This window comes from Rutilus rutilus, assembly GCF_951802725.1.
Source record: "Rutilus rutilus genome assembly, chromosome: 25".
Classification (NCBI taxonomy): domain Eukaryota; kingdom Metazoa; phylum Chordata; class Actinopteri; order Cypriniformes; family Leuciscidae; genus Rutilus; species Rutilus rutilus.
Genome location: NC_140229.1, coordinates 11,596,079 through 11,621,547, shown reverse-complemented (window position 1 = coordinate 11,621,547; position 25,469 = coordinate 11,596,079). Strand labels below are relative to the sequence as shown.

The window sequence follows — 25,469 nt, the reverse complement described above, 5'->3', positions numbered from 1 at the left end:
GTTACCATAGTAAACATAGTAAACGCTTGAAGATACGCATAGTAAAAAAAAACAACAACATAGCGAACGCTTGAAGAAATCAGACCAATCTTAAAGGCTATCACAGTCATGTTTTTATTTTATCTGTCATAGCCTACGTCTCGTCTCTTTAAAACGGACTATCAAAAAATAAAGTAACTTTTTTTTCGGGAGCTTCCTCTGTTTCTCTGACTGAAAATATCTGTATGGGAGTCGAGAGAGTGCTAAAGCTCCTCAGGTCGTATGGCATATATTTGTAGAAATTATCATTTTTTTCTAAATGTGATGTAAATATGTCCTGTAACTAAGTTACCAGACAAAGAAACAGACGCGACTGAAAAAGTAAGTGTGTCCTCTTTCTTTTGTGAAATAGACCTAACGGTAATTTATTTCTGAGTGACTAATGTGCAATTTTTACATAAATTAATTCATTATGATCAATGTATCACTTTTTATTGTAAACCTGTGGTAAAACATCGATGCTTGGGTTTTTAAATATTCAAGTAACGTTAGCTGCTAAAAAATAAATAAATAAATAAATAAATAAAAGCTAGCAAACGGCCGCTTTTATTGTGTTTGTTTTCAACGCTGTTTTCAGTGAAATCTGATTAGTTTTCTGATAAAACTTCCATTTGTTGGTGAAATGATGGTTTAGTGTGACGTTGTCCCAGAGAGGCGTGTTACGGGCGTGTTTTAGTGAAGCGCTGTGGAGCTTCTGGCCCGACAGTGGAAACGCATGCCCGGTGCTATTGGCCCGAGGCTATTAGCCCGGCACGGCCCGTTTAAAGCCCTGGCCCGGCCCTGGCCCGACAGTGGAAACGCGGCTAATGTATACATGTGACCACAAATTCTATATTAAAGAAACCATTTTTTTAATTATGAACTATATTGCTTGGAAGAAGAATGATTTATTGTGATTATAATAACAATAATAATAATTAGTGATGGGGACGAGACCGCCTATGCCGAGTCCGAGTCAAGACCGAGTCTTTGAAGGGTCGAGTCCGAGTCGAGACCGAGTCCGTTGGTTTTCAAATTCAGTCGAGTCCGAGTCAAGACCGAGTCTTTGAAGGGTCGAGTCCGAGTCGAGACCGAGTCCGTTGGTTAACATGGGAGGATTTGAACTTGAAACACGGAGTGTACTGACGCCGTGGTTAAAACAACATTGCTTATGTTTGTTCATGTTTATTTGAGGCTATAAATTAATTAGAAGATCGGTTCACGAGCAGCTTTAACTGATGCTCTACAGCGATCTGTCACGGCACATTTAAGAGCCACAAAACGGTATTTATTGTTTAAATTTCTTTTAAAAAATGACCAAATTTGAAAGGCGAGACTTTGTTTAATATGTTTAATATCAAAAGCAACCGAAAAGTAACCTGGTCTGTCCTGTCTGTCAGCGTGTTGTCAGTCTCCTCTCTGCTCCGCGATGTATTTTTCACTGCGTGAGAACATGGTGTGGCGTGAGAACGGCTTGTCGGACATAGCGACAGTAACTAAGGGGGGCGGGTCTTTGCGAACAGTCAATAAAAATTTTCTAGTGGTATGTATTCTAGTGGACTAGTGATGGGACGAGACCGCCTATGCCGAGTCCGAGTCAAGACCGAGTCTTTGAAGGGTCGAGTCCGAGTCAAGACCGAGTCTTTGTAAGAACAAGTCCGAGTCGAGTCCGAGAAAGCAGAAATCGGTCTCGAGACCGGACTCGAGTACTACATCACTAATAATAATAATAATAATAATATTATTATTATTATTATATATATATATATATATACAATAATGCTTATTCAATAATAATAATAATAATAATAATAGTAATAACTATTATTATTACTAATAAGATTTGTTAAGATATATCTACTAACAACATTCAAATCTATGAAAAAAAATGTATGTATGTATGTATGTATGTATATATATATATATTAGTCAGCATGTATAATTCTATTAGTAAACTGTAGTGCAACTACAGAGAGACACAAATGAGAGTCGTTGAGAGCAACTATTGAAAGTGGATGGTGGATCCCTAGGGTGTCAGAGTTGGGCTGTATTGTTCCTGGTGTCCTGCCTGCTCTGGTCATAACTCTGACTATACAAAAGCACACAGATGCACCACTGCTTATCAAATTGATTGGGGGTTTAGTCTAAACTCCTCCTTGCACCACATGTTGCTCATTCAGCAAAACACTCTCTCTCTTTCTCTCGTTTTCCTATTACATTTCCCTCTCTTTATATATCTCCCTATCCCCCTGCAGTTTATTATGACTATCTGTACTGCATATCTCTCTCCCTTCCTCTCTCTTGCTTCATCCAAGGTGACCATGTGTTCACATGTCTGATCTGTGTTACTCGTGGCTGGCTTTAATTAATTCATTAGGTAGTGTGCGAGTTAAATAGCCAGAAGGCCAGTGTCGCCCTGTGTCCGAGTGACCCCACCCTGTCAGCAGTCTCCCTGACCCCTGGAGTTCGACAGGCTAAGTGATCTCATTATTGTTGCACGGACACACACGCAGCCACATTCCCTTCTGGACAGACCGGGTTGGCTTCGTGGTTAATGTGCATTTGCTAGAATTAGCGAAGACAGGCGAAAAATGCATTTGAAACTTGGCACCTCTTCACTTCAATACTTTGGAAAATTTAGGGAGATTAATAGCTCACATATTTACAACGGAGGCTTTGGAATAATAAATCTACTTTGTCGATGTATCTCATCAAAGTCTGGTTGAAGTTTCAGCAGCTTTGCGGGACTGAAATGGCCTTCTGAGTCATGATGAAACGGGAAGACGGATCACAGAAATCTGATTCATGCGGTTTTTATAGCTGCATCAGGGTGTGTCGGTGCATTAGAGCTACAGTAAAAGGCTGCTCAAATTTAATTAAAAAGCTTTACAATGCTCTTTTACAATTCTCTTTTCTGCTGGTTTCATAATCAATTTATATTGAGGAGTTTCAAAGTCTGGACTGCTCTGGGCCTCCCTACAGCACCCACACAGATTCTAGATCCAAGACAATAAGGTTAATAGCACAGAGGGCAGGCGGCCCAGAGGGGGACAGCATGCCCAACTGAACATAAGCCACTATTACTTTAGTTTTGTCCTGGACTGAGGGGCTTCACATAAATAGGCTTATCTGTCAGGATATCTCCAGCTTAAACCCTAGAGGTACAGTGTGACCCATAAGAAAAGCATTCCTTCAGCAGAATGGCCAAATTCAGACTTTCTTCCTTACTACTATATACTATATATATATATATATGGGGGGGGGGGGGGGGGGGTGTAACTTTGCTTTTCATTTATTACTTAAAGACCGACTGCACGGACCGAAAAAACTGACAAACATCATAATGTTCACTTATGACATAAACGAGAGAATACTTGCAGAGACGGGCAATTAGACGGGTATTTTGACAATTTTGTGTTTATGTGTCCATTCAAGGGCAAGGAAACGCGAAAGAGGAATCAATTCGGTGTTCGAGCGCTATCTAAAACACGCCTCTCTCTCTTTCTCTCTCTCTGCGTGTGCGTGCTTCAGATGCGTGCGGCTCTGCGCACAGATAATGCACGAGTCCCGATTTTCGCCTCTTCTTCTGCGTTTAAAATGGTTTGAATGTGTAAATTGGCAAGACAAAACACGTCTAAATTACAACCTTTCACTCTATGATGGTTAAATTTAGTAGTATATCCACGAATCACACGCGTGCCGAACCGTGGGGCCTGATCCGTACAGATCACGAAGCAACTGCGATCCGTTCCACTCCTAAGTAAATATATATATATATATATATATATATATATATATATATATATATATATATATATATATATACATACATACATACATACACACACCCACGCATATATACATACATACATACCTACTTGTATATACACACACACTTGCTGACCTGTGTTTTTGCAGTACAACAGGTTTTTGGAACTCTACCCATAAGAGGAAAAAGTTTCCCACCTCTCACAGCCAATCAAAACAGAGAACAAGAGTATCTTCCTTTCACCTGTTCATTCCCAACATTCCATAGGACAGCTGTTCTTCTGTCTTCACCTGTTCCCCGGGAAACCAGACCTGACCCCCCCAAACAACTTTCATTAGATGCTCCAAATGGCTGATGTTTACCCATAAGCCCTTATGAGCCATGCAAAAGTATAAAGAGGGGCGACAGCAAATGCAGAGCATCATTTAAAAAGTAATAAACCACAGATGAACCAACATAGATTCATTCCCTTTCATCTATCATTTAAAGTGTGAGGATTCTGTCACTGTAAATCATCCCAGCTCCGGCTTCATCATCTGAGTAATGTAACTGTGCCTACATAACTCATCACCTCAACCATAAATACCGCCTTCAAAAGCAGCATATATAAACAGGCTGTTAAAACACTCTCTGGGAATTCGGTCCCTCCCACGCACACCAAGCCAACAGCCTGTTTATTCTCACCAGAACATCTCGCGTTTGACCGAAGATCTGTGCCCTGCTAATGTTCGACATGCATCCTGCTGGTGGCAGATCAACATGCCTGGCATATGGGTTCCCTCCTTCTCCTTTCTATTTATCTTTCTACCTCCCTTTCTCTCTATATATACCCATCTCTTCCAACCCCCCAAAACCTGTGAACCAGACAAGCTCTATGGCTGGCAGCAGACCCCTCATCCCCGTCTCCCGCCCACCACCTGGCTCATGGAGCTGTGCCACGATGGAGAAAGATGATCTCCATGCAGAGAGCTGGCACTATGTGCCCATATCTCATCAATGCCCACAGAACTTAATCAAAAATCAGCTATTCTAATGTTTTATTGGATTAAATGGATATTACAGGGACAGTAAAATTCTGTCATAATTTACTGTTGTTCCAAACCTGTATAACTTTCTTTCTACTGTGGAAAATACATACAAATATAATTTTTTTAATGTTATTTTGGACTTCATAGACAAAACAGTAGAAACATTTGTCAAAATATAGTAGTCAACATTTGTGATGCGATCTGGGAAAACCCATCACATGCTGAAATTTAACCTATTTTTATTTCTTTCATCGTTTGTCGGTAACAAAAGTTATGGTTATCTTTAGTCAGCTGACCGTATGATTTTCAGGAAAGGAATTTTGAGAAAAACAGGTTTATTTAACTGTCACGTCCTGCTAGCGCGACGATTGGCGCTCTTTTTTTATTGCCTTTTTTTCATATCACGTATTTTAGTAATCATCATAGAATTGGTATCATTCGAAAGCTTACGAACTCAAAATTCATCCTGTGAAAACCGTTTTGAAATTGGACGGTTGAGAGGCGAGCGAGATCTTTTAAGCGAGCAGCTACTTCAGACACGATAACGTTGGATAAAAAATAAAAATAAAAACCTTGCAGTTTACACAGGACTGGCAGGAAATGCGCATTGATATGCCTTTATTCTAGATGTTATGTGGTTTATTTTGATAGGTGAACTGTCTTTGTAGTGTTAAGAGAAGGAGAGCTATGGGCGATTTTCTTAAAGAGGAAGACAGTCTTTTCAGCTTGCCACTATAAATCGCTATTTTTCTGCACTAAACTAGTGAATTTTGCCAAGATATATTCAGAGATGATAGACAAGATGTTATAGAATAATTTAATGAAAACCCAATTCAACCAATTTTTAGACCTTACTGAAAACGTACCGGCGCGCATCACATTTGAAGCGGATCAAAACCTTTCATCAAAGTTATACATGAATTTTGAACAATACCCGTTCTTGTCTTAGGACAACTTTGATGAACTTTCTTAATCCACTTCAAATGTTGACTACTGTATATTCTTTTTTGTTCCACAGAAGAAAAAGTCATAAAGGATTATAACGCCAAAGATGGCGAATGAGAGTTGAGGTGTAAATGTGAGCAGTCATACCTTAATGTACCCGTCATGATGTTACAATCACATTATGATGTCACACTACGCTAGTCTTTCATAAATGGCCTCAATGGAGATTTGCATTGTGAAGTTAAGGGGGAAAAAATGCATATATATATATATATATTAAAACAAGCCTCTGGGCATTTATTTTTATTTATTTATTTATTTATTTATATACACATATATACGTACTGTATATACATACATACAAACGTTTAGTATTTGAATATATGTGATTCTTTCTTGTTTTAGGCCATTTTTGCAGACATCCCTAGAGGAAATGTAGCATTGTCATCTCACGGAGGGACAAACATATCATAACTAATGATGTAGGCCACCAGGATGATGGGAGCAAGGATAAAGGACAGGACAGATAACTGGCAAGGATGTGCGGTTCAGCAATCTAGACCTAGAATCAACTCCTATGGGGTTCTAGAACTATTTGTGTACCAGAATTCTTTCCACTGTGCACATTCAGTCTACAGTTAATGATAATGACAGTCTCGTTCAAGGCACATGGACTGCAAACGTTTCTGCTCAATGTGAGAAGAACTCATCCAAAAACCTTTCATTTGTAAGGGTAAACTTGGGATTTTCAGATGTCTGATTATGTGTTCAGCTTGTTTTCGGTTGACTGAAGTAAAAGCATATTTTTTAAGATAGTGCTGTAAAAAGAGTTACCAAGTCAAACAAATTTCCAAGCATATAGTCTGACTATATCGTATTCAGAACCTAAACCACCATGTTAAATGCAACTTTGGAAAACTCATTTTCTCCGCAACAATAAAAAATGTTTTTTATTCAACAAACCATCTGTTCCGTAACCCTCATGGATCATGAACTTACAATGAACTCAGAGTTTTGAAACCGCAAGGTGGCTGTTTGGCGCCGGATATCACTAATAAATGAATCTGAAATGTAGGTTAATGGCTTTGGTAATATCATCAAGCAGTCAGTCCTATAAATAAATGGAGATATTGTTCAAATCCAATCTGAAAAATAATATATTTTTGATATGGAAATATGAGAGAAATCCCATTTTCATTGCTTTTAACCTCCCCTGATAAGAAAGAAGAAATCAAAATTTAACTAAAAAGAAATCCAATCTGAAAAAAACTCATTGAGAATGAGAATTAATATTATCATGCAGTAAATAATTGCTATTTATAGCTTTGGAGAGCTGCAACTTCAATAAATCCGGTAGACATCAAAAGTAATATTGCTGTTTTTGCTTTCCCTTTTAAATAAAGATATTGCAGCAGGCATGATAAATCACGTTGGAGCTCAACATGGAGGCTCAGATCCTAATTAGACAGCTGAGTGTGACTGAATTGCAAATACGTTGGGTTTTAAAGCATTTTGCAATAGTAATGCACAAAAGAGGAATTTCTTAGACAGGATTTATGAGTAGCTGGAGACCGAATCTGCGTTCTGGCTTTGAATTGTGTGAGAATAGTGCTATTCTTTCCAAGCAGTGCCTGAACATGGGGACTATAATGTCTCGCTGATATCTCAGACCAGATGGTGAAATACTCGAGCAGGTGAAGGATCTGTCCTTTGACGACGACATATAAGTTCTGCAGGTCTACAGGCCACCTAGAAACGATTCTGTATTACAAATCACAGAGCGATCGCTCTAAGGTCGCATGACAAAAACATAACGTTGCAGAAGCATAATGTAATTGGCGATAATCTAATGACCGAAATCAAATAGTGCCATCAGCATTTAATTAGTGTGTATTGGACATGGCGAGCCCTGCTGCTAAAACCTGGAGCCATTCCATGAGAAACACTGAGATGCTGTTTTGTTTTTTTTTTTTTATACTAACATCTGTCACCTGGAAGCAGCCAGCATTACGCTCCTCTCTTGGCTATTTCTGGGGTTGAATTTATCTCGAATACCAGCTAACATCCATCTACATTAATACCACAAATCAGATTACCTCCTCTAAAACTAACAATGACCTCAGTGCTTTACTCCATCCAGGGACGATGGTTATGGGCCGCCGCAGCCAGTGAAAGACTAAACAAGATCGAGTGGAGATGGAGGAGAAGGGAAAAAGATGAGGAGAGCAGGACAAAATGGGAAAGCTTTATAGAAGAGAAAAAAATGAGATGAGCACTGCGGAAATTTGCAGGAGAGATTGAGGAAGAGGGCATGAGGCAAGGATCAGAGTACAAATGAGCTGACTTACTTGCGACCTCCAAAGAGGCATTACGGCTGACAGCTTCGCCCAAGTAATTCCTCGCTACGCACACGTACACCCCTTCGTCGGGCTTGCTGCGCCTTCCGTGAACTATTCGGAGAAAAAAGAGGGAGCCGCTGGGGAGGAGCATACGGTGGGAGCGCGGATCCTCCCGGTCTGTTTCAACTCGCTCGCCATCTTTATACCACTCCACCGTGGGGGTCGGCCGACCTTCGGCCTTACAGTTTAAAGTGGCGGGTTCACCCTTGGAAACAATGAGGTCTGAGGGGTGTTCGACAACCCGTGGCGCAGCATCCTCCAGTCTGGGTCGAGATCCTGTAAGAGAGAATCGGTGGTCACTATTTGCATTACATGCAATTGAGAAAATCTGGTATATAAACAATAGCAATATATGCAACTCAAAGCAACACACAATACATGCGCAGTTGTGAATCTTTGACAGCGATTGATTGATTCATGATTCACTGCTTTACAATTTGACAATTTTTGCTATTTCTAAACAGTTCAATGTGATTCAACATTGTTCAGTTTTTTTTAAATGTCATATTTATATGATCCTTTACATACATACTAGCAAAAATAAGGGGGGGGGGGGAATACAAAGTAACTTTGGAGAGAGCGGAGAGTGGGAGCATTTCTGTGGAGGTGATAGTCACTAATTTAAATATGCAAAACAATTCCATAATGTACATACGCATTTTTTTATTTAATATTATAAATTATATAAATATTATGAATATTGCATATTATTTTAACAAATAATAATTGTGTTTTACAATAATAAGTGTTGACCAACCAAAATAATGATAATTGAATAGTTCATATTTATATTCATATTTATGAAGCAACATGACCAACAGGAAATCTCACTGGTCTAAAATCAAGGTCCATATAACTGTATTTTAAACATTAAATAAGTTCTGTCATTGTGATGTCAGGCAAAATTGTCACTAAGTGTGGACAGAAACTTGTCACGAGGTTAGGAAACATTGTAAAAATCTGTATTAATAAAGTAATTTGATCAATTTACTCTAAGCAAAGAGCAAAAATTCTCACTTCACACCAAAAACCCTTCTATTCCATTAATTACAGTTGGAGGTTAGCCAAGAAGATGCACAATTTCAGATCCAGCACCTGCTATACCAATGCCATCTTTACAAGTTGATTATTCATGTCATTGTTGACAAGGATGTAAAATACAATTTCCACCTCAGCTAGGTAAAATTAAGGCGTTATACATATGTATTGCTCAATTGCACGTTATATCAAAATTACACGCTCTAAATTCAACAGCTATCAAAGAAAACAGACATGCATTTCAATCCCGCAGCAGCTGGAATGCCTGGATATGTATAATTTGTCTTCTGTTTTAAGGTGCATAGGAATTCATGCTGACTGCCAAGGGTTTTTTGTTTCGCACAGTTGTTGGGTGGGGGGACCGGTGGTATGGTAATTCAGGTAGGCTTTCAGAAAGCTTTGAAATTGCTTTTCTCTCTCCCAATTTGAATGACAGTGTGGTGGTGGGACAATTACGGATGAATAATAACAACACAAACTGATTTCTCAACAAGACTAAAGAATTTCAGCCATCGGGAGATATCTGGGGATGAAAGTGAGTCATTGTGCATGGTGATTTTGGAAATAATTACCGATCCCGGCGGCAACAATTATAGTGGGGTTTAAAATTCGTGACAGGAGAGTGGCTGTGACTTCCAGCAGTCAGAGAGAGGGATGATGAAAACATCCTTCAGCTGGCGATGAATAATGTGTGATAGCTGTAACAAAAAGCTACAGACATCCCCCTGGGAAAATGTCCATCACCGCCCCAAAATCCACCAAAAGTTACACAGGATTACGTTGAAAAACACACTAATGCATTTTGTGCACATAGAGATAAAGTCTAATCTAACAGTCCTCTGTTTATACTAGGAACCTGGCATTACAAAAAAGTGCTTTCAAGGATTATTTCTTACCATTCAGATCTGCAAAGCTTTGCTTTATTACTTCATATTCAGTCAAGTGAATAAACACCCTCGGGCCAGAGACTAATGCAACTTAAAACAAACCCATTCCCAACCACTTTACCATGGCCATGAATAACATGACACAATGACCTTACAGTAGTAGTACATTGGGCCCCGTCCACGAGAGACGGCAAAGGCCAAGCCGCATGCTTTGTGTTCACCTCCGAATCCCCAGGACTGTTGCCCTTCTACTCTCTGAAAACAAAAAGCTCAGTGGCCCCGCTGGGTTAAGGGAGCGGAGACCGCCAGGGTTTGGCTAATAGCTTTTAGCGGACACTTACGGACTGCCGAACAGACTGCGGTTGGCAGGGGGTGGAGGAGAAACAGTGGGGTAAGAATCCAAGAACAGACTTATAAATAAAACAGGCCAAACACTCTCGACCTGCCACAGAAGAGATGTAAGGCAGGGAAAGAGATGAAAAGTAAAGACGGAGCTAAACAGCTACTAACATAGCAGCTACCTCACCTAAATGACCTCTGGAAAACCAGGGGGACATGGGACAGGTTAACAGTCGGACCGAATGTGCATACAGAAGTGGAAAACAACATCTGGAAAGCTGATTACTCTCTCACCCTGAGTTTCCCCCGAGTTCCCATTATGAGGTGCTAGAACCGGTACATGAACAACAAAAACAAGTCCAACGATGGACGTTTGGGGGATTTTGACAAACCTAAGGACTCAAAGAGGAACTATGTGGTCTCTAACCCTGTAAAAGAAATCAACCCTTGGGGAAACAGTACACTTTAAAGCAGATAACACATTTCCAAGAGCATCTTTTATATAGCTAACACTTGGAAATGAACATTAAAATGTCTCTGGTACAGACGAGGTAGGAAAGAAGTGCTTAAATAAGGAAGTGAATAAGGCAGAACAAAGGTGATTTAATTTTAATAACCTCGTCACAAATGGCTGCTTCGCTCCACTGTGAATTGTGGGAAGTGCTTGATTTCTGGTCGCTGAGTGAAATAAAACTGAGACAATCTTGCCTGCATTAATTATTAATGGTGCTCGCCAAGGCAAGTCAATCTTTTTGAAGTCACATACTGTACGTTTTTACTACAGACATGATACTTCAATCCATGCGGCTTGAGAAGGATTACATTTCTAAGCGATCAGACTTATGATTTTCACATACCAGATGAGAATATGCCCCCCAAAATTACCATAAAGTTACATTGGAGGAGGAATCTGAGTCATATGTAGAGCCCAGACAGGGCAACAAGCCAACAACCACTCAGAACTAGGACTTTGTGCTTTCTGAATGCCTTTTACACTCCAGTTCAATTTTACAATCCAGAATATGTAAAATTCTAGGCTAATTCTATGCTACATCAGTAGCACAACTTCAGTCCAGCTGTTAAGGATTAAATCCAGTAAGTGCATCTTAAATTAGAGCATGTCCTATCTGGAAGAACCTATAAGAGTGGCAATCTCGCTGTGTGACACGCTAGTAATGGTTCCAGCAGTTAGATTGATTCGGGCATAAAGGGAGGTGCTCCAACTACAACTCATCTGCTCTTAAAGGTATCGAGCCCTTGTACTGTAATAGGGGTTTGACCTTGTTATGTGAAGGAAGAGGGGAGAGATGAGCCGGCTCTGGGAGGAAATACATGGCAATCCTTCTGATCAATCCCAAGGGGCTTTTAGCGCTAAGAATATTTATCTCCAGTGTTGGGGGGAGGAAATAAGATCTCTAAACACGGTCCAGCTAAACAAAGACAGATGATGCAAGCCGTGTCGCAGTAACAAGACGTGCTCGGGGAAATTTTCAAAAGCTGATTAAAAACAGCAAGTGCAGTGACATATATGCAAATATTCAAAAGTCTTCCAAGAGAAGGTGTCAATGCCAAAGGATCTCCATGACAACAGTACAAAGAAAGGTCAGATGTCAATCTAATAATTGTCTTCTTTCCTTGAAGTATGTGTGAAAACCTGGAGGTCACAAAAAAGAAAGATAAATTGAGTAGTTCTAAAGGAGCAAAAATTTGAATGCATTATAAAATGAGTATAAAAATGTATACAAAAGTGTTTGATTTTTTTTCCTTAGATGAATAGGCCAAGTTTCAGAGGAACTTTGATATCTAAAACAATTTAGCAACGTGCCAAATTTTGGTATCGCATAAAAGCACAAGGCTTTTGTAAGGCTTTTTTGATACTCAAACCAAAACTTTAACTGACCAACTTTTCTTTCTCCCAACCCTCATCTGCAATTCTTTTGAGTGGCTTCCCGCCCCCTTAAATAGTTGATTATTTTACAACCTCACCCCTCCTTTTTTCACTGGAATCTGGGAATTGATTTGCAAATGTGCACTCATTACCCTAAGTTAAATTAAGAAGTGGGGGTGTTCTTTCCGACACTCCTTCTTAACTGATCTGTATTTTTGCATTTACATACAACAAAGGGGCTCTTGAGGAAGAACACAAACCCGGGGTCATAAAGCTGTGCTCCTTACTCCTGCGGCTCCTGACAGTGAAGCCGGTCACATGCAAAAAGGAAATCAAATTACACAGGAGGGCTGCTGTTTTCCTCTGGGACGAGTGTGCTTCTGCCTGAATCAACCCTGCGAGGTGGGGACTGGGATGGATTAAGTGAAGTGGCAAGCACAGAAATTCCATGACAGCTTTAACAGAGCAACTTGACACCTTTAGGGGTTGTGGCAAGAGCTGCTTATGTGTTTCCTGCTTAAGAAACAGCAAAAGATGTTGTGTTTACTGCAGGGGATGAGGAGGATTTCACATTCCAACGGGAAGAGACAGCATTGAGTCATGGAGCCTTAGCAAAATAAAATCTATGTACCATTGTGGGTTCAGAGGCTGTGTGTCCATTACATGAGCTTTGATGTTGTTCAAAAACAAGAAATAGGCCCTACTCCCTTTGTGCAGCCTGCATACTTGTATAGAAGAGATTTAGCATGACTTTGCCTATACTGGTTAGTATATGAATAACAAAACAACAATAATAATAATAATACAGTGCAAACAGAAAATAAAACAGAAAAGAATCACTATAATAAAATTAATAATTAAATATTCTATTCAACTTATTCAATTAAATATTCTGTCAACTACACACTTTTTTATTTTTGTGAGATGAAATGCCTTCCAACTTTGATGAGAACTGCACAAAACACTTTGTGATATATAACCCAATCCTAAACGCTTAATCTTTAGTGCAAATGGAACTTCCTGACACATCAGATCTTATCTACAAGCTAAGGCTCATCTAGCCACTCCATTGCTTTAAGAACCTTCTCACTTCACAAAATAAACAGTACTTCAAATGAACCTTCTGCTGGGCAGTGGCAACGTCCAGCAGAAGGTATTGATCCCTCTGTGGATTCCCAAGAGTAGACTTGCCGGAAAAGAGGAGGGGAATAAATACGATTCTTTCAGCAGTCCGACTTGTTAGTGAGAAGCTCTTTAAGTCCTGAACCTAAACCCTGCGATCTCAAACACCACTGAGCTCTGAGTCGCCTCAGGTGATCAAGCCATGAAGCGTAAAAAACAACCTCTTGGTCACCCTGTACTTGCCAAACTAGCTCATTCCTTTAGTGTGAGGGCATTTCCAGAACAGGCTGCGAGGAATCTAAAGATTGTAGTATGCTTTGCTTTTCTCTGGGAATAGCTGTCTCTTTATGCAGTCACATACTCCGATATGTATCAGTACTCTGAGACACTTTCGCCTGGGTTCATTCAGATTGTACAAACCCTCTATGAAAGCGGTACAATAATACCACAGTCTGTTTCTGCTGACCTCCGGTAATTCAAACTCTCCTGGCCAAAGAAAAACACATCTGGAATACATGTCAATGGCATATCGCATATCTCAAGGGGGGCTTCGACTTTTCCATAGAGAAAGAAGTAGGGAATAAAAGATAAATTGTGCATGGTGGCGACAGTGGAGCTCTGTCCCAGCTGCTCTGTGTTGTCTGGACCTCTTCAGTGCCCCACTAATGGAAGCGACCCGGTTGGGGATAGCATACCAAGACTTGGTTGAGATAGCATCAGTTTCCTGGTCCTCCAAGCAGTGAACCACCTCGCACTTTCTGCTTGACCCCAACATCACTAGGTGAGGCCCACACAGAACCACAAATTTAGCAGGAAGTGAAGTTTCAGGGTGAGGAATCTGACTGTACAGCAGATCTAGATGTTTTGACAAACCTGATCTTTTTTCTGCCATTCACACCAGTCGCTTTTAAACACAAGTGAAGTTCCCTCAGAAGACCGACCCCGTCTCCTGATCCCTTAAGACTACCATTTTTTAGCTTCAGGTCAAATTCCAGTGAAAAGGTAAAACAAAGTATAAGCAGGCTTTGAAGTCATTTTCTTCTCATCAAAAATGATACAGCCTCTTTAAAATTCTCTCAGTCTTCTATGGCTGAGCCTTCAATCGAGAGCCGACCTGACTATTCATGAACTGGATCTTTGAAAGTCAAACAGACAAAGATGAAAAGGACTAGGGCGTAGTCTGCACTGTACGGACAGGCTTCATGTTAAATACATGCTCAGGGAAAGCGTGCATGGAATGGGACGACGATTAGGCCTATATTCAACATTTGTCTACTCCCAGCACAGCGGGAACTCTGCATATCTCCCCCTGAGGTCCAGGAGATAACATATCACATTCAGGATGTGTTCTTGTTGTGCTGATGGCTGATGATTGCAGGAGGAAATGACCAAAATGAGGGGTAGGAAAACCCCTAGGCTTCCCTTAGCACTAGACCTAACCTGTGAATGTTTCTGAAGATCTGCAACATATGGCACTGCACTGGTGAAATACACAGCTGAATCGCTTTCAATTAGTGATTCACACATTTAACAGGTTTAACATTTAAGTCAAGTGGTGCTTGCAGAGATGGTGGGTGTTTTGCATAAGAATGACTCACTGGGTTGGTCATGAACATGAGCGGTCCAGGCATGGCTAGATTGAAGACTGACATGTAAGAAAGGAAATAATTTCCTACTTGAGAAAGGCACATGAGATAAAAGACTAATTTAGGACTGCATAATAATGTTGTGCATTCAAATGCTGACAAAGCCAATGCATAGCTTTAGCAGCTAAATTAATAAAACTACTTTCCATTTTCAGATTGGAAACAGAACAACAACAAATATCAGACGAGTACCACTAAAGCTACTGCTAGGGAGTGCAACACTGCCAAAGCATGAAGGTCTGAAACAGTGTAAAAAAAAAAATTTTTTTACATATATTTATATAAAATGAATCAAATGTTTGATTTGAGATAAAAGAGAATTCCCTCTGGGAGCATTTTTGCCCTATTTTGGGTAACTGGGGCATTTCTGTCACTTTTGTTGGCAGTTTTGCCCAGAGCACTGGTTCATTTCTCACTCTGGTCTGAGAGTTAGAGACTGAGACCGAATACACACATTTTGAGTGTTGATTTTCATTTCTTAGTCTCTTTATGGCACAAATCATTATGAGAAAACTTGCTAACTAATTTCATTGGGCGACAAGACTATAATGTACAACCACTGTGACAATATAACTCTCAAAAAAATCTGTTTTTGTATGCAAATTTAAAAATGGTAAAAAAAAAAAAAAAAAATCTCTCTCTATACATATTTTATAAATTAAGTTTATCAGTGACTGAGTTCTGGACTCTCGCTAAAACTACAGTTATAACAAAGTCCAACAAATGTGAAGACTAACTTGTAAGACTAGTCTTAGCAGTTTATAGAACTGGCCCTAGGTGCGCATTATTGCATGGGCTTCCATGAGCTGAAGCCTGGTGTATTGGCTGCAGGCTGCTGAAATAATATTTTTTTAATAATTCTATACTAAAGTTTATTATTGGACGTGACGAAGTCTTGTAAATGTAAACATTCAAGTGCTAGAAGACGTTTGAATGTATACATATGCAAGAGAATGCAATGTGCAAGATAATTAAATTCGGTCGCACGCTGTTTTCTGTGCACTCAGAGAGAGTCAATTTTCACATAAACAAAGTGTTTTTTATCATAAGCGAACGTAAACAGAAAGAAATTGGATGTGCATCAATATATTGGATGTGTGCATTAGATCTTAAAGTGATAGCAAAATGTTAATCAAACAACAAAAAAGACAGACAAAATCATTCACTGCTCTTGACTGAATAACTTTTGTAGCTTTAACAAGGATTAATCTCCATTTAATTTATATGAAGACTATGCACCGCAGTGTTATTTTACATTTGAAAAATCTTAAAGCCATGTTTATTTCATTTGTTTCATCTTTCTGTTATATTTATGTGTGCTATTGCTTGTAATTAATTTATTTGTTCTTATTTTATTACTTACTGTTTCCTTTTCTTTAATAATGTTTGAACTTTACAGTTAGGCAAGTAGGTTTTCTGTGGTTTCGAAAATTTCACTGGTAGGCCTATCTTAAATGTTGATGGCTTATTTATTTTAATAAAATATAACATGGGTCAAAACAACAAAAGCAATTTTAATTTCTAATTTATTTTAATTTTAGTTTATAATAGGTTTAATTTATTTTATTTGTATTTATTTTAATTTTTTTATTGGTGGGGGGGCAAACACTGTTTTTGCATATTTTATAACACACATATATATCTATATATTATATATAGCATATAACAAGCATATAACAAGTATAAAACAAACAGAAAAAAACTGCATAGTTTCGTGTTTTCATGACCTAACCAGAAAAAAAAGCATTAAATCATGTCAATTTCAGCAGGGAAGGCAGCAGATTCCTGCTGTAATAGAAACTATTTAGCTTATAATAGAGCTGATAATATCAAAGTCTTGCCACACGTCTATGGAGACAAGAACAACAGCCTGTTAACACTTCAATCACTCCAACAGAGACAAAGACAAAGACAAAGAACACTCACACACCAATAAAAACATTCACAACATTCTTTGCATTGTACTCAAGGACCAATTCTAGCTCTGCCAAGTTGCGATTTTGATCTACACGGCCATTAAACGACAACCGTGCACGTAATGTCCATGCCTAATAGCCCTCTGAACCCGGCAACTGTTATTTACTGAAACAACACAAAGATCACGACTGATGAGGATAACGGGGAGTTGAAGCCAAATAAGAGCAGAGGAACGAAGTTGAACAGCATGAAAAGTGTGTAAACATTGGTGCCAGGAGGGGAAAGGACGAGAAAGCAGTGTGTGTTAATGAAGGTAATCTAATAGCAGTGCCCATGCAGATAGAGACTGAGTCATTAAATTGGAGTTCCTGATGAGAGAGCACACACGGCCCCGGGCCCTTTTGTTTACAGTGTTCCCAACACAAACATATATACACTATTAGACGGGTCTGTTTGCATCAACTAGTAAACAGCAAATAAAATACAGACCAGAGGTCTCTGTTTCTCCAAGGACAACACAGTTGCACCATGTAAACACTCAAAGCACAAGCCAGCTGTTTAGGAGTTGGAGTGAGTTGTTACTCAGTGTGAAAGTGTGGTAATCTTGGCTCAGCAGGCCCTGATAATGAGCATTCATACTGTGCTGTTTGTCAGAAGGCGTAGATCTTCATTTTTGTGCAAAAGTGATCTGATAATCAAATGAGTGGCTGAGAATTCATGTCGTGGGAATTGCATGCCAGGCCTGGATACTAAGATTCCTTCGTCTGGCTATGTTAGTGGTATGTTGCCTAGGCATGCAGGTGGCCCCTGCAGTGCCCCACGGCTGCCCACAGCTTCTTTCCACACAGATAAACCACAGAACCCACTTGAAACTATCCAAAGTCGTCAACAAGCTTATCCTAATGGGTATGTACATGTTTAAAGAGCGAGGGAGTATGAGTATGCAGGGTCTAAAAGTTAAAATGCACGTAAAAATTGGCTTTGGCAAACAAATAAAAGTGAATATAAAAGTTAAACTTGTGCATCTATCTATCCATCCATCCATCCATCAAGTTAGTGTTTAACTTAAATTTCTGTGTAATTAATCAGTATATTACTGTGAAATGAAAATGTTGTAAAAATTATGTCACAACAATCTACCTTCGAGAGACAGAAAAAATTAAAATAAATCATGAGGGGTTCAGGGGGGGAAAGTAAAAAAAGAGGATTACTGTGATACCATGCTGTTGGATTAGGAAAGCAACAAACAAATGCAGCTAATGTATGTGTCTTTCAAAAGCTTAGCCTACTAAATAAATGTGCTTCTTAAACTCACACACACACACACACACATATTCATACATAATGTACATACATGCATGTACACACACACACACACATACATACATAAATAAAATATGCATCTAATATCTGCACATACAAATTATTACATGTATATCTCAGTTAAGGGATGGATTAACAAAGGCCAGTAAGGGGGGGCTCAAATTTAAGCAGGTATTGACCTTTTTGTTATTTTAGTTATATGGTTGGATGATGGATGAACAGACAAGAATGCTGGGGAGAAAAAACAATGCAACTGTTACAGCCATGAACTTCCTTGAAATATTGCTGATAGACACTTCCTACTATCGAGTTATTGGTTGGGAAAGAGAATCCCCGAACCACTGCTGTAGGGCATGTCAATATCGAAGTAGTGAGAAATTTTCTGATTAAAAAGAGGGGAGGCTTAATTTCTAAATAGGGAAGCCAAATATCAAACCCCAGGGTCAGTGTGCCAAACTGGAAAAAATCTTTCATTAATGAAAGATATAATCTATAGTAGTCATTTAAAAAGAGAGTCAAAAGCAAGTTATGTACTTTTCCCATTGACAACATATCTATGAATTTGAATATTGAATGATGTATGCAGTTGTCCTGACAATATCTCTCCTTAAACCTATTAATCCTTGTACAGTATGCATGCTACTTTTTCGATCCTGGTTTCCACAATATGTTTAACAGTTTGAGCATCTGAAAACGTAGTAAGCAAGCCACTTCAAGAAAATAGATGGGTGTTAAAGGAAGCTGAAAAGGTAACAAATTATAATCCAAACTACTAGTCACTTAGGGACCTATAGGCAACACTCAGGGAGTTTAGTTTGGCCCTTCTGATTCTTCATATGGTGCATCCCATTTTGAACACTGCTTTGAGGGTCACCACAGTCACTGGAACTAATGCGTAGGGCCATTAAACTGTCTTCATCCTTGGCCAGAGACACAGGGTTGGACAGATTGATGCCAAGGCATTGTTTTGCGTCCCTATTCACCCCCACACAGCCACGCCAGCCAGAGCCAATGTCTTTAGGGTTCAATTCATACTTCCTGTCAGCACTAGACTCATAAAACCAGAGCCGTATGTGCTTCTGGCTTCCTTTCTTGACCAATTAAAAAGCTTCCATTAGCTCCACAAAAAGGAGGCGATAAAATTGCGCTATTTTAGGAGATGAGTTTCACTCTTGGATTCTTGCTTCTAATCAAAGGTGTCACTTTTTAAACCATACAAAAATGGTTTATTTGAACATTTGTGGTGCAGCTAGTATTAAGTCTTAAGTAAGATCTCAGCGGAAACAACAAAGGAGTGCGGGAAAGATATTGCCAAGCTGTTTTGTCACCCGGCAAGGATCCAGTAAAGAGCGTGACTGTGCCGGGACAGAAATCAGACTGAGACATCAGAGCATGCTCAGTAGGAGATGCGGCATTTATCTCCCTCCTTATTGACAGCCTCTCGACAGCACACTGTTTACACAGAAGAGACAGGGAGTAACTGTGCAAGCGAGAGGGAGACGCAGACTTTTCTGAGTCACACCTCTCATACACATGCGCGCAAACATGCCTCGCTTCTGATCTAAGGAGCGACGACAGTCCTGGAGACGCAAGACATCAAAATAAGCTGTCACGTATAAAGGAAAACCCTAAATGACACACTTTACATGAAAAGTCGCAGAGCTTTCTGAAATGCTGCCAATCATACACTGATACAGTGTAACGGCTACAGATACTTGTATTTGCATCATGCAAATGTGTTAATCACAAATACAAAATAAATGTTGTGCTTAAAAGACATTTTCCACTAAGGTTCATCTGGTTAAAGTGTGTCATTACCAAATGAGTCAAAGGCCGGCAGTCGTTAAATGCACGTTTGGGGACAATCCGGGAAGAGTCGACAGCTGTTTGTGGCTGTTTAAAATGACTTCAAAAGAAGCCGAGCAAACACACGTCCTCCTCCGGTTACAAATGCAACACAGACAAACAACAAATACACAGGAGTCACACTCAGAAAAGATCAGGCACCTATAATGACAAAGTTGAAGAGTAACTCAATGCCTTTCTTTCAAAACCCTTATCAGGTGTGAGAAGGTGAAAGGAGACAGCCAGCGGATCTCGCCACATACCTGCAGTCGATTAAGTCAGAGGCGTGGGAAAAGAACGGGAAGACGCGTGCCGCTAAATTCAACTACACCAAACTAATCCAGACTCACTTTTTGATGTTTTTTTTTTTTTTAGCCTGTTATAGAGAATGAAAAGGGTTTTAGTTTGACCAGATCTGCTCATGAAATAAATAAAGAGCACAGTTATTGACAACACAACTTAGACTGGACTATAGATCTAGTCAAATAAAAGCTTTGCGTGTCATTCCATCCCTTGTCTGGCGGCTGTGCTGCCCTTGATTCAGTGGCAGATTTTGACGGCGGTTATATAGGAGGACATATCTCAGAGGCAATGTTTACTGCCCCATAAAACAAAGCTTCTGTTGGCCAGCAATACCTAAGCACGATTCAATTCAAGCTATGCAAGATTGTGGTTCTATAGAGCCAGGGTTTGCAACCAGGGGTCCTGAAGGTTGCCAAGGGGGTCCAAAAGAACACACACACACACATATATATATATATATATATATATGTGTGTGTGTTCTTTTGGATATATATATAAGCGCTTATCTAACATCTAAATTTCTAACTACAGATCTACCCTTCGTCCCTGAAAATCTGAATGCAGGGTCCTTGAGACTGTAAAGGTTGAAAAACCCTATTACAGTGTGAAAATGTGTTAATTAATTAAGATTTTTAATATAAAATAGCGGTTTTTCAATATTTTGCTCTCTCTCTAAGAGAATCCTCTTCAATTTAAGAACTGATCTGTCCTAATGTGTATTTACTGTAAACTGGGTCAACTGGTCTGTTTCGACCATATGTTCAAGTATAAACACCATGTATTAAGGATAAATCTATAAATAATCTGTTTACACTTAAATTATTGTATATTTAACTTATATTTCTATTAAAATAGATGAGACCATGTTAAATCCCTCTTAAAAAGACATGACCAAGTTATTTTCCTCTTAAGAGTCATGAGATCCTGTGTAATTAAATAAATAAAAAATTTGATTTTACTATCACTTAACCAATACATGTCGATATTTTGAATATTAAAAAAACTGTATGAAATAAAACTGTTCTGCTGCTATCTCTATGTAAAGGACGAAAAATAATCACCACAACATAAATAACAACAATACCTCCGAAAATACCACCACTCATAAGACAATATTTACGTTTAGAAACACTAAAGAAGATGTCGACAACTAATTCACAATGTTTTGCTATTATAATCCTAATAAAGCCATCTGTCGTGTTGTAGGCTGTTTTCTCCAGCTTACCTTGAGATAAAGAGATGAGGGCAAACGCAACGAGTAGCGCATCTAAAGTCCTGCGAAACTCCATCTCCCTCAGATATAAAGTCCACTTCAGTCGCCTTTATCCGGACAAACAGTCCCTAAAATCATCCAAAAAGCGCTACAATCCGGTTGAAGAGAGAGGAGACGCGTTTAAACAGGCGGCCAACATTGAAGAACTTTACAAACTAGAACCAAAACACATAAAAACTGTGCAGGTCAATCGGAGCATCACAAATATTCCATATTCTCGTGCGCTTCCTGTGTGCTCGCGCTGTGTGTTGCGCTCGAGCGCTGATCTGGACAGATAAAGAGTCAATGTAACGGACAGATAAGATGTGATGCTCACAGTCCGTCCCAGACGCTCTTACTTCCTCCGAAATTCATTTCACGGGCAAAACATATTTCTTTTCGCGCTTTCCCTGTGTATGGAAAAAGTATCCGTTCTTTAATAGCCCGTTCAGTCAGATTTCCATCTCAGCCGCTGCCCCGCAGTCTTCCCTTCGATGTGAATGAACGGGTTTACTACTCTCGCGTCTACGGGAGACTGTCTCGTGGCTCAAGCCCACCCCCCTGACTACCTTCAGCAGTTACCCACACTGGGGTAACTGCGCTCTTAAAGGGCCAGTAGCTCCATTTCCCACAACCCTGCAGCGATCGCTGTAAATAGTAAACTAATTAAATCTTGAGGAGATGTGAGGGATCACCCAGTAATTACAATTTTGACTATTTATTCACCCTCATCATGTTGTTTCAAATCGGCATTATTTTCCTTCTCACGTGTCCCACAAGATGGACAACTGACAGCCTCTGTCACCATTTACTTTCACTGGGTTGTCATTCCAAACAATGAAAGTGAATTCATTGAGCCTAACATCTCCTCCTGTGTTGAGAGTAAATAAATGATGCCGATTTTAATTTTGGGTTGAACCATTCCATTAAAAACCCTTGTTTGTGATACTTCATTGATCACACATTTTCTGAGAATAACAGGCTATCTGTCAAAAAAAAGCATATTAGCTCATTTAAAGGAATAGATCAAAAAAAAAAAAAATCTCATTTTAGAAAATCTGTCATAGCCCTCATGTCATTCCATGTTTTTTGCTTCTGTGGAACAATTTTTTTTGGTGAATATTTTGAAGCATGCTTCCTTTCATAAAATGCCAATTAATGGAGACAGCATTGTTGAACTCCAAAACTGACTAAACAAAGCACCATAAAACAGTCCACTTAAATTGCAAGTCTTCTAAAACATTAGTGCCCGGTTTCACAGTCAAGGCTTAAACCACTACAATGCATGTTTGAGCTGTTTTAACTGAAAGCAACTTCTTATCTTCAACTTCAATATCTTAAAATATTTCAATATTCTTGAATGTATTACTGTTCTATAAAAAACTGTTGTATTCCTTTTGCGGGAGGGATTCTCTCTGAAATTTGTGACCCTGGACCACAAAACCAGTCACATGGGTCAATTTTTTTAAATTGAGATTTAAACATCATCTGAAAGCTGAATAAATAAGCTTTCCATTGATGTATGGTTTCTGATTTGTATGGAATCTGAGGGTGCAAAAAAATCGAAACATTGAGAAAATCTACTTTAAAGTTTTCCATTTACGTTCGCGATTGTGTTTTATATTATTTACGGTAGGAAATTTACGAAATATCTTCATGGAACATAATCTTTACTTAATATCCTAATGAGTTTTGGCATAAAAGAAAAATCGATAATTTTGACCCATACAATGTATTGTTGGCTTTTGCTGCAAATATACCTGTGCTACTTGTGACTGGTTTTGTGATCCAGGGTCACATTTGTCTGAGATCCTCTGGCCGTGATTAAAGCATATTCGAAGGCATTGTCTGAAGTCTGTCGGTTATTATTGCTAGTTAGTTAGGGGAGAAAGTTAGGGTTAGGAATCTCGAAGCCAGTTGTCGACTGTAGACGCAGTGCTAGAGTATAAAGATTAAAGGGACGAGACGTCGCCGAACTCGAAGCCAGTTGTCGACTGCAGACGCAGAGCTAGAGTATAAAGATTATTAAGTGTCGACTGTAGACGCTTGGGAGTAGTCTGGAAAAGCCCCAGGTAAATTTATTTAGTAAGTGTCTCACTGTAGACGCTTGAAAATCTACCACAATATTTAAATAACTTAAATAAGTTATTCACTGAAAATCACACTGTAAACCCTAAAACGAATGTCTTCACAGATTATATTTACATAACTAAAATATAACAAAACGTCCCTCTCTGGTGCACTGATAAAGTGATATGAGTACTGAAATCTTATGTATATACAGTTTAATAGATTTTGACTTATGTATCATTTGCATACTCCTTTTATGGTGCATTTTTGGAAACTGGAAGCTCTTCATACCCATTTCACTTTCATTGCATGGAAAAAAGTTGCCAGAACATTTTACAGAATTGCTGCTTTTGTGTTTCACAGAAAAAAAGTAAGTCGTAATGTGATGGCAGAATTTTCATATCTGGATGAACTATTTCTTGAAGAGCAGGTATAGCGATATATAAAGGCCTGAGCTTAATCATTTTTATTAAAATTAAGAGCCTATAGGTCGAGGTGCAGGAACATTTTGCAATTGCCTTTAGATTCTGGTCTGTCCCCCCAAAAAAACAGCATCAATCAGACCCTGAAGACTCCGGGCTCTAAGCAAATCATCAATCACAGAAATGCCATTGTTTCATGGGAATGACTAGATCAGAAGTGAAAAGCAATATCAGAGGTATATCAGTGTGGTATGAGGTTCAGACAATGAGACACGACACAGAAGAGCCTCCGTCTGCGGCAGGTAATGATGGCGGATGATGCCGGTGGATGCAGCCCTGGCAAATAACAGCAATGAATCACTAAACAGGGAAAAGAGGGCTGTTTTGTATTCAACGCATTTCACTCTTTCCATCCCTGCCATTTTCTCCACTATAATGAGACTGTATTTGTTAAAATATTAACCAACAAATTGCATTTCATGTTAATTTCAAGACTGAAAGCTCAATATGCAAGTTAGGGGTTGTATTTATCTTAATTTTCCTAATGTAATATATTCTCCTCCATCATGTTCACAGTGGAGGACAGTCGGCGCCTGGAGTACACGGGGAGCTTCTGGAGCAACTACCCTTGATATTGTCCTCATGTATGATGCATGAGCAAGTTTAACTTAATTGCGAAAACTGATTAATTGAGCTTCTGCATGTAATTGAATAAAACATGATTCCGTTCGCCCCTAAATACATTTCAACTCTCTTATGACTGATGCAGCATGCTTCGACTACCATAAAACATCCGCTGGATGCATCAGGACGAGCGAGCAGTCTGTGAATTTAGCTGAATAATCACATTAGCGTGAGAGTTATGGCGACATCATATCATCACGTTTTAATGATACCATTAAGCAACAGTCGCAGGAATACGCCAAGAGCGAGAGTTTGGAGAACATCGCTGCGGATGACAGATTATCATCATTGAATTTATAAAAGCTAACAATGAGTTGCTCAATCTTTCGCACATTGAGGGCACAGACACTCTCCCGTTGTGTTATTTAACATCTGCTTTATTCGTCTGAGAACTATAAAATGTTCGTGACAAGTTTGACGCAATGAAAGACACAAGCCTGTTAAATCAATTTCTTAGTTTCGTTTGTTAAATTAGCTGTTTTTTCCCCTCAAAGAAGATAAATGACAGTGAAAAGCATGCCTCAAGCAATCCCTTCACATGAGACTTCGACTAATTTACACACCCAAATGAAAG

The 25,469-nt window shown here is 39.2% G+C and overlaps 1 protein-coding gene across 7 annotated transcripts in view; it reads right to left on the bottom strand.

Annotated features, from left to right (window-relative positions):
* robo3 (roundabout, axon guidance receptor, homolog 3) overlaps positions 1 to 25,469 on the bottom strand; it is a gene marked incomplete at its 5' end in the record, with an annotated part of 151,677 nt that overhangs the window by 54,345 nt on the left and 71,863 nt on the right. For 4 of the 7 annotated variants that reach the window (XM_084399846.1, XM_084399847.1, XM_084399848.1 and 1 more), the window contains one exon: positions 8,109 to 8,435. In XM_084399846.1, the coding sequence (XP_084255972.1) occupies positions 8,109 to 8,435 (327 nt within the window). Of the gene's footprint in view, positions 1 to 8,108; positions 8,436 to 21,692; positions 22,231 to 25,469 lie in introns of those variants that run through there. The other 3 variants (XM_084399850.1, XM_084399851.1, XM_084399852.1) reach the window with 2 other exon arrangements.